General features: G+C 44.7%; 1 protein-coding gene across 1 annotated transcript in view; it reads right to left on the reverse strand.

The window, feature by feature from the left end:
- Window positions 1–1,800: 1,800 nt before the first annotated feature.
- LOC103469454 (syntaxin-1B) overlaps window positions 1,801–10,722 on the reverse strand; it is a 47,628-nt gene continuing 38,706 nt past the window's right edge. The window contains exons 7-10 of the mRNA XM_008417139.2: window positions 9,647–9,720; window positions 8,076–8,213; window positions 7,886–7,996; window positions 1,801–6,847 (exon numbers count right to left, since the gene is read on the reverse strand). Coding sequence (XP_008415361.1) covers window positions 6,767–6,847; window positions 7,886–7,996; window positions 8,076–8,213; window positions 9,647–9,720 — 404 coding nt within the window. The 3' untranslated portion in view covers window positions 1,801–6,766. The remainder of the gene's footprint in view (window positions 6,848–7,885; window positions 7,997–8,075; window positions 8,214–9,646; window positions 9,721–10,722) is intronic.

Genomic DNA, 10,722 nt, shown 5'->3' on the forward strand with positions numbered 1-10,722 from the left:
TTCTGGACTATGCTAGCTTGTTCTGGACTAAGCTATCTTATTCTGGACTAAGCTAGCTTATTCTGGACTATGCTAGCTTGTTCTGGACTATGCTAGCTTGTCCTGAACGTAGCTTTTGCATCCCTTTGACGACTTCGAGAAACCGGAGCTCCGATCTCCTCCAGGAACTCCTCTGGGAATAAAAATGGGGAAAGTTGGGTAGTAGGAAGACTGTGGTGGAATTCTGAAGTACGCAACTCAGATTTAAATCTAGTTTTAATCTACTGGTGCCAGAGGTGGTTTGGTTAGTGACAGCATGAAGAAAGTCCCTTTGCTTCATCCGGTGGATGTGTGCTTTTTCTCTAAAGTTGATGCGTACCACCACCACCACCGATTCTGAGTTGCTGACCCCAGTCCAACTGGCCTGTAGTTTTGTAGTTTACAGACTGTCTGGGCACTTTTGTTTGGATATGGCTATGAACTGGTCGGTTTTGGAGGACGGGGTGCAGGCTAAGTGGGAACCAGACAGGAAAAGGTTGGATGTTTGGCGAAATGCGGCGGAGAGACGACGTCGAACAGAAAGGTGGTGACCCTGAACAGGACTTCCAGAGGGACCAGGGGCCTCTGAGGCCCTGGAGGCGGGGTTTAGTTTCCTAATATGGAGGGAAGCACTTTCATCAGAGGAGCCAGTGGACGGAGCCTCTGGGTTTGGGGTTCTGTGAGCGGACACAGCGTCCGGACTGAGCGAGGCGGAGAACGACGGCGATGGAAGCTACACGGCGCCGTCTCTCTGCCGCCGACGGAGAGCGGAGGGGCGGGGCTTAGGACACGCGAGGGGCGGGGCTTAGGACAGGCGACGTCCGGGAAATAAAAGCAGCGAAAAAGGACAGACATCGAAGTGCTTGTCAACTTTGACGGGAATAAATATCTCAGTAGATTTATACATAGACATGCAAGTCATTTTTTCTCTCTTTGAAGTTATTTACAATAATTACAGAACACAAAGATTCCAGTTTCAGTTTGACAAAATTGCGAGCATTCAATATTCAATATTACTACTATTATTTATGATAACATAACTCCTTTGTACTTTTTAAATCATGGAATCGTGGAAACCTCCCTTTGAAAAGTTTCCTGTTGGATCACTGCGTGAAGCCGTTCACTCTCCTGCGTTTTTGCAAATGTTTTTCTGCATTTTATTTGCCTTTTATGGTTAGAATTATAATAACAACAACAACTATGATAATAATAATGTTTTTAAGTGTATTTCTTAATATGGCAGGGACTATGTGGGTGTGGTCTGTCTATTTGACCCCTCCCCTAACTCCTCCCACTCAGGGAAAATAAACACTGATGGAAACCAAATACTGTCTCGCTTGATGAAGAGAGCAGAGAGACGTTTGGATCAAGCATAAAAAATCTGTTCACAACAAGTCGCAGCTTTTACTGCAACGTAAAAATCAAAGTTTTCACGTAACCAGAGCAGGACAGCAGCGCAGCAGGCTGCTTCCCATGAAGACGAAAATCATCGCAGAGCGGGTTCTGGTCCCACAAATGAGGAGGTAAGAAGTAGGACTGACTCATGTTTACTTCAAGCAAAATGACGACAGCCAGCGGTGGAGCAACACGGCGCCGCGTTTGGCTAACAGAGTCCATCTTTGGAGCCTCTGCGCCGCCGAACCCCTCGGGATGATCCACTTCCTGCTCGCTCGCTTCCTGCTCTGACAGGAAAACGGCACCACGCCCACAGAGGCGGCCATGTACACACAGTCAGACAGACGCGGTATGTTGGTGTAAGATTTACAGGGAAATATTGATATATTGTTTATATATTAGTCGCTGCAGTCTGTCGTCACGCCACGGACGACGCGCCGCTGGCGGTTTGTGGAATCAATGCTTTTATTTCACACTTTCTCCTGGAAAACATCCGAATTATGCAAACATCTGGATGCACATCTGCAGCAAACCGCATGTTTGCACAGAGATTAGTTTCATAAATCCATGTTTCTCCAAGGCAACAATCCGAGGTCCGTTTGGTGAAAATCATTTATGAATTCACGTCTCCTAAATGTTCTCCGGTGGTTAGGCAGGTTAACGGACCTCGGGTCGTATTTCAGCCGGAAAGCAACAGAAAACTGTTGGATATCCTGGAATTAAGTTGAGCTTTGAGTTTAATTTCTATATTTTCCCACAAATTTACACATAAATGTGCATCATAAATAACAATAATCTATAATTGGAATAGTTTTCCTCGTGCTCCCGCCGCAGCAGCGCGTTGATCCGGAGGCGTGAAGACGACTGATTAACTGTACAGGAAAAACAAAATGACACCAAAACAACAAGAGCCGTAATTGAACAGAAGAAGAAAGCACCGCCGTCGTCTCCGGTTATGATTATGCGCCTTATTTTCCACTAGTCAGACCACAAGCTAGCATCTACAGGAGAACAGGAAGCGGACGTCGCTCTGGTTGGTCGGATCAACGGATGGACCGTCATGCAGTGAGGGCTGGTGGTTTGTGGGGGGGATCAGGGCAGGCGTTTCACTTTTATCTTTGCTTTTTTTGAATTGCTGTGTCTGTTTGAGGAACGTCTCGGTGTAAACTTCACTTGCTTTGTGCTCTTCGATTCTAGCGGCGGACATTTTGAGAACACGAGTGGGAGGGAGAAGGCTTTGGTTTGAATCTAACAAACAGTGAACATCGCGTACGTTTAGGGCTCTGATCCTCTTAGTCGCAATTTTTTAACAACTTGTGAAAACAGCTGCATCCCGGCGGACTGCAGTCTGACGCTCTACACGTTGAGACAAACCGGTGCTGCCAACACACGCTCACTAACACGCCGTCTTCACCGAAGAAACATGCTGCACAACGATGGGTGGAGGAGCCGCCGGAGGTCAGGCCATTTCTCAGCAAACAAAGGGTGGAGGAAACGAGCCCAGCAGATAAAGGCGGGGTGACATCCAGCGAGAAGTCCAGACGGACCTGAATGACCGCAGCTGACGGGAGTTTAGCCTTTCACATTTAAATAAAACACTCAATTATGTTCCAACAAAACACGTCTAACAGAAATACTGAAACGCAGATCAATTAGTGACAGGTAATAAGTTGTGTCTAGTAGCTAATGTGCTAATCAAACAGGTCCGATGAGTGGTAAAGTGCACGGTAAGGAGGGCGGGGTGGGGTACAAAAACACCTTCATGCAAACTCCACAACGCGTTGCATGCCTTTTTTATTATTAACGTCATAATTATTACACACAGCAGGATGGAGGGGAAGGTCAGACTCCCAGCGCGCGTCGCCATCTTTTTATACAACCAAACGACTACAACACAAGACGAGAGGGCCGGACACTCGGGCGAACCGACCCTCTGAATCGTTTTGGTGACGTCTTTGTGGTTTGATGTGTTTTCAGGGGCCTGATGGACGAAACGGGAACTTTACAGACAATACAGACACAAAACACAACGTCATTGTCAACAAACTGGCTGGTGCTTTGACGGCGTCCTTACACCGCCCATGTTCATCCACCTCAACCACCACAGGACAACCAGCAACTGTCCAATAGATGCTGAGGGAAGAAAAGCGCAGCTAACTTTTAAAAAATCTGATGCATGAGGTTACGATGAGATTTCAACTCGCTAAGTCATTAAATCCACTTCGGTTTACGTCTCTTTACCTGTTGGAAACCACTAAAAACCAACGACAACAGCTGAGAAAGGGTCCAATCGTCCTGAATCTACAGACGGACCGTTTGAGAGATTGGTTGGATTTCGCTGCTGGGAGGAGAGGGTGACACTTTGGTGAGCGCAACAGTTTTGGTTTATTGAAGCCAAAGAATAAATGAAGTAGACCCCAATCTTCTCCAAACCTGAAACTAGAACATCAAGCGCATCACAGACATCTAAAGCTAACGATGCTAACTTCTACATCTCAAGAAAAAACACGCTTTCCACTAAACAACGACTACTTCCTGGACTCTGTGAACTGAAGCTTATTGCTCTGGCAGGGAGTGCGGAGGGATCTGAAGGTGGTTTTTCCTCCAGCGCAGGCCTCAACAGAAGGACGATGACCTCCGTATCACAGAGCCTGAGCGCTTTCCTCCAGAACCTCAGACCCGACCAGCGTCCTGGCAAATCACAAACACCTCACCAAACCTTATAATAGACTGGCTATTATAAGAAGCTCAGTCTGAACCGATTCCTAGCGACTCGGATGCTTTATTAGTGGAAGAATCCCTCAGAGTTCGGATAATCTGAGCAAATTTGTCAATATTTTTAAAACATGCAGGTAAAGATTTCCATGAGCTGCCGCGAGACTGCATCGCTCTGTAAAACCAACAGTTTGTTCGGCCATTTTCAGCTTTTCATCCAGTACTGCTACCTTCCCAATAAACCCCAGATTTCTAACAGTGAAACATTCCTGCAGCATTTCTGTTCTTAGTATTGTAAAACGTGGGGGTTTGAGTTCAGCACTGCTAACTCTAATAGCTAGCTGAAATTAGCTAGTAGTTCCACATAGTTAGCATTCTAGTTTGCATGCTTTGGGCAATGGGTAGGTTGCTACTGCAAACACAGCATAAAAACCTGTTTAAACTCACATTTTACTGCAGGTTTTATTTAATTAGCTAACAAGGATTCGCTTCCAAATTAATTTGGTTCACAATTACAGACTAATAACGTACAAAATACAACACATAAATACTTTTTGTGTTGTAAAATCAAATGTTTTTACAGATATCTTTCCTTTAAGTTAGAATTAGCCAATGATTTGGGAGAATTGTCTGTTTTTATTTAGCTAAAATCTATGATTAGCTAAAATGATCCTCCAGTTTAACGAGGATTAGCTTCCAAATTAGCATAATGTGGTTCACAGGCTAACAGTCAAATAAATACTTTTCATTCTGTATAACATCCTTACAGGCAGCTTCCTCTAAAATTAGAATGAGCTCATTAACAGCAATTAGCTTCCAGATTGGGTAGTTTTGGTGCAGCTAGAATTAGCTTATTAACAACGATTAGCTTACAGATTGGGTAGTTTTGGTGCAGCTAGAATTAGCTTATTAACAACGATTAGCTTCCAGATTGGATAGTTTTGGTGCAGCTAGAATTAGCTTCCGAAATATCAAGGATCAGCTTAGCTAGAAATAGCTTTCAATAATGTAAAAAGTCATTTTCTTGCTATGTTGCTACGAGCCACAAACCCTTTGTTGTATTTTCTGAATCTTTTCCACCATACTGGGTCGGACTCCACGAATGCCTTTCACAGTTTTTAGAAAAAGTATCTAGAAAACAGATAAATCTTCAATAAGCTTCTGCACAACCTACACAAACACAAGCGGATTCTACACCATGCAAAGCAGCTCAGACTAACCCTAACACTGGCAGTAACACAACATTCATGGGGTCTGTCTACGTCAGAAGTTAAAACATATATGACATGTTCATGTTGTGAATGAATGTGTGTCACGTTGATCCACCTTCCAGGGAAATGCACCCATAGAGAATGTGAATTGGCCGTAGAAGCCGCCGTACTCCTAGTCCGGGTGGTGGGAGCATCCTGTCTCAGCATGCAGAGAGGAGTGATGCTCCTTTCACATTATCTACAGGAATGCCTTCATGTGTGGCAACCGAAACATCACAGCTTTTCCAACACAAACACACCAGAGACACGTCGGATCGCACAAACTCAACGTTAACACAATGTTAAGCAGATACAGCACAGGATACGTCACGCACACACCGGAACAGCAGCACGACAAAAGCAACAAACGCTCGCCATCGAAACACAAACAGCCACAGGACCATCGCCACACCCGGGTAACTGGGTTCGCCTGTTTGTTGGTTTTGATGCGTTTCTGTTATTTTTTTGTTGACTCCTCGAGAAGAGCAGCTTGAGGATGACGGCCCTGGCTTTTAACAGATTCTCATTGGCTATCTCTGTGTTGTAGGCGGGACAAGTCGTCTTTCTTGTATCTAAACTGCATAGTTTAACTGTCCATCTCCACCCAGCCCTCAGGTATCACCTTGTCGCCTACGCTGGCCAATCAGAATAACCAGGACGGTCAGAGGCCCTCCCTCCCCAACTCTTTGGTTGGATCGATGCAACAGTCAGGGGAGTCTGACCTCCCCCTTGTCAACGCGGTGTTTTCCCAACCGCAGCGAAAACATCTGTTCTCAGGGTCCAATCGGTCTCCGGTATCAGGCTGGCCGAGGTGAATGACGGGCAAAGCAGCCAATGAGAGGTGGACTAGCTGACGGCGAGGCACAACATTAGCATCGTTCCCCAACCTTCGGGTTTTCTACATCTATGCATTAGCTGTTTGTTTTCTGAAATGAACGTGAGGAACCCGGATGTCCCACAGGACTCCCACCCAGCAGCCGTCACTGTCCTCGGAGACTCCCGAAAAAACAAACAAGGAACTTCAAAACATAGGAAAACAGCCAAACAAACAACAAAGTAAAAGTTATAGTAGAGGTTATCATTTTTTACAGGTAGCTAACCCACGTGTTGTTCAATACATTTACATAAATAGGTTTATTTTTCCCTCTTGTTGTGTGGATAAGTCACCTATAATGTGGTGTTACTGTGTTTTCTTAGCTTTTTGTACCCCGCCCAAACCCGTGGTGTTTCCTCTTATTTGTGATTGGATTATCTCTTCCTAGCTGATTGGTTGTCGGTCTTGCATTTGTGTTTCAAGTTTTTTGTGTTGTCGTTGCTGTTTCTTTTCTCTGCTGGCTGTCGGTCAGTCGGTCGGCATCAGTCATCATGGCAGCAGGTGGAGGAACGTCTTAGAAGCCCAGCGTGCCGCCGATGGTCGACGCCAGGACCACGCCGAGGATGACGCAGCAGATGATGATCATGATCTTCTTCTGCAGGGCGACAGTAGGAAGCAAACGCATGAATGATGAGGGAATGACATTTGGAACCACTTTTTCATTTGACTTTTCCTGTTGTTTCAAACGTTGTCTTTTTGTTGGAAATCTTAGGCTGAATTCCCTCCAGCTCTGTTCAGTCCGATTTAATCCGACTCCAGGCCGTTTGCCTGGGCGGTTCATTTGAGGAGGCATGAATTCGTAATTGAACAAAAAATTTAACTGGTCTGCTCACAAACCTCGGCCTGGGTTCGGTTGAAGGGACCGGACAAAAGCAGCACAGGGCATTCTGGGTAAATGCAACTGAAACTCGCACGTTTTAAGAGCCGTTCCAACGGCCGAGACGTCCTCAAGATTATTGGAAAGGGAAATTTGGACAAGAATTATGTAAAAATCTTTCTGTGTGAGTTAGAACCTCTGGTTTCTGTCTTCATTAACGCGACGTGTCTATGCAGGACGCCAGGTGCTGTTGGTTTGACTGGTTGTGCAAATTTTCGTTTTTTAAAATGATTTTCTCACCAAATAGAGAAGCAGAACAGAGTCTGAAAGCATGCTAGCATAGTAAAATACTGGAATGTTAAAGATTCAAGAAAAAACGGCTAAAAACAGCATTTTGAGTTCAAACTGGATTGTTGGAGTCGTCTGATAGGAAAGCAACTCCTCAGCAGCTAAAATCCCGTTCTGGACATTAAAATTCCTTCAAGACACTGAAAGACCAACAGGAAGGTTTGAGTTCCTGAAGGGAGGCAGCTGCACGAGTTTCTGGAGTTGGAATCCAGTCGCTTGTCGGCTGAAGAGGTGACACTGCATGTGGAAGCGAGGTGATAAGACTGACTAAGTCTTCATAGATGTTAGCCACTGTTGCCATAAAGTGCCTTACGCTAAACGGAGGAATAGCTCCACGGACATTTTTTGGGTTCCGATTGGACAAATTGGTGCCTTTTAGCCTTTTTGCTAGTCTTTTGTTAGCAGTTTGAAAAGGAGCCTCCTGGATGGACGGTGGGGTCCGGAGCAGAGTTTCATCAGGAGCCTTACCTTGCGAGCCTGGCTCTGGTATTTTACGGCCTTCTTGGTGTCGGAGACGGCTCGCTCCACGTAGTCGACAGAGTGTTCTACGTTGTACTCAATTCTGTCAATCATTTCTCCCTAAAACAAACATCTGAATTTAAACGACACCAAGCAACTCCTCTATGGGATCAGGTAGCTTTCAACACCTGCGGCCTACCTGGCTCTCGACCAGCATGGCCATGTCGACAAACATGTCGTGGAGCTCACGGATGCTGTTTTCCAGCTTGATGATCTCGGTGTGTCGGGTCTCGATCTCGTTCAGGGCCTGCTTGGTCATCTGAGAGTCCATTTTGATCTGCAGAACAAGTTTACAGAAGCATGTTCTGTCTTCTCTGCCCGTCACAGAACGTCAAGTAAAAAAAACAAAGTCTGCAGAAGTAACTTTAGAAAAGAGGATGAAATCTAACATTTGGGAAATAAATTGTAAATTATTAGAACATTTTTCTGCAGTTTAACTCTACATCTACAGTATTTATCGACTCAAATTTTATACATCAATAGAGTTAAAAATTAGTTACTGGCTTCTAAAGTTAGCCAAGTTTATCTGTATGGACCAGTTGTACGCAAAGTACAAAAAATAAAGAAAAAAAAAATTAGACACGTTAGCATCCAGATTGCCTTCAAATTAGCAATTTGGCTAATTGCTAATTAGCCAAACAAACCGCAAATCCAAAAATCCAGATTTGCTGGAATTATTTTGTGATTGGTGACAATAAACATATTCTATTAAATTGTGGGGTTAGCTAAAACTAGCTTCTTACAGGGATGAAATTAGCATACGGTTAGCTACAGTCAGCTTCAAAATAAGTAATTGTTTTATGATATGAGAAATAATTTACGGATGTGTTTTCTGTCAGTTTAGCTGAAGTTGGACTCTGAATCAGCTATAATTAGCCTAAATTAGGTTACAGCTAATTGTGCTAGCTGCTGTTAGCGTTCTGCTGTTAGCTGGAGTTGACTTCCTGATTAGCCTTATTTAATGCTTGGTTAGCATTAGCATTTTAAATTAGACAGTTAAATTAAGCTAATGCTTCCACCTACATTTTTTCTGTCTCTGTGATTTTACTATTAACATAAATTAAAATGTTTATCTGTTTCTGTATTAGTTTTGTCTTGTTTTTCAGCATTGTGCACAACAAGTCATTTAAATGTCTCTTGAAAATGAGATCTGGATCTCGACGGGGTTAAATAAAGGGGAAAAAAGGGATTGTTTCTATTTTCTGGTCATAATGTGGTTAGTTTATAAAGAAACGTTTCGTTTTCACCTGTGAAATGAAAGTCACAGGTTCCAGTTTTAGTTGCTTTCTGAATGATTTATTGTCGTCACTTTCGTTTCGTTGGCAGTTGGACGGACTTACCTGTTCAGACTAACTCCACACCTGCTGTAAACCTGAACCTTACTGACCTGTGCTGATTGGTCGCCACACTGTGACATCACAATGCAAGTGGCTTCAATCAGGGTAGCTCAGCTGTCATTTGCAGCCAGGTGTTTTGTTAAATCCCTGCAGTCACGGCCGCTTTTAATTTGAAGAAGAAAACAATATGAACTCCTTCAGAATAAAAGCAGTGGCGGCTTCTCTTCAGCTTTCCTTCCCATGTCCAGAAGCAAAGGCTGCCTTCACTTGATGTGTCAGCGCACCTTGTGGCCGTTCTGCGTCCTGACCACATGAGGATGCGTACAGGAAGCAGAAGGCTCCACCTTAAAGTGACCGCAGGTGCGGTGCTTACATCATCGGTGAAGATGGCCAGTTTGCCACTCTCCAACATGTCCTCCAGCTCTTCGTTGGTGGTGGTTCTCCCAGCTGCAGACAGAGCAGAAACAGTGAGGTTATTCACAGGAGGTCGCCATAGCAACCTGTCGCATCACTCGGCATCTTCTTATTTGCCGTTTCGATCCGTTAAGGTCCAGCCAGCAGAAGGAGGATGATTTATGAAGCAGGATTTCACCAAACCAGCCCAGAGGCGAAGTGTTTCTGTTCTGACCGACAGAACTTGCTCCTCGGGTCACAGGAGCAAGTTCAGGAAGTGAAGTCAAAGTATCACGAGAATAAAGTCGTGATATTACAACTTTTAGGTTGCTTGCAGTTCACACGGGAGATCACACAAATGCTGCATGTTTAGAAGTGTGAACGACCAAAACTCACTCAGATTTCACACGAAACCGAGCGTCTGAACGCAGCCTTCGATTTAAAATGTCCTCTGATCGCCGCCAAACTGGAAGACGTTTCTCCTGATTAAAGGTTTTAAACCTTTCAGAAGTTTCCAGGCTTTTTCCTGAACCTGCTGCCGAGACGGCTCTGCACCGGCGGTAACCTAACGCCGTCCTCGGCCATCTTGAACCGCCTAAAGCTGGAAAAGCTGAAGTTCTGGACGTTTCCTTCAGCAGCGTAAATAAATCCAGTTTGTTTCTGAAGCGCCAACTCAAGGCACTTTGCAAAAAAGAATCTTTTAAATGAATTCACACATCCATTCCAGCTGGTCCTACTTCACACAATACAGTATAATTCATTATTCAGACGTTTCTATCTAAGGAATCCCAGCAGAACATCGAGTCGCTGACTTGCAGCATTCACTCCTGGACCAGCAGGGGGCGACGGTGGACGTCGAGTTGTCTTTACAGCAATCCCTTCTGCCGAGTATCAATGTAGCGACGGTGGAGAGAAAAAACAGCAAAAAATCCCCAGCAGAATCCGTCCATCCATCATCCATCCATCCATCCATCCATCCATCCATCCATCCATCCATCCATCCATCCACCCATCCATCCATCCGTCCATCCATCCATCCATCCATCCATCCATCCA

This window comes from Poecilia reticulata, linkage group LG8 (genome assembly GCF_000633615.1).
Source record: "Poecilia reticulata strain Guanapo linkage group LG8, Guppy_female_1.0+MT, whole genome shotgun sequence".
Taxonomy (NCBI): domain Eukaryota; kingdom Metazoa; phylum Chordata; class Actinopteri; order Cyprinodontiformes; family Poeciliidae; genus Poecilia; species Poecilia reticulata.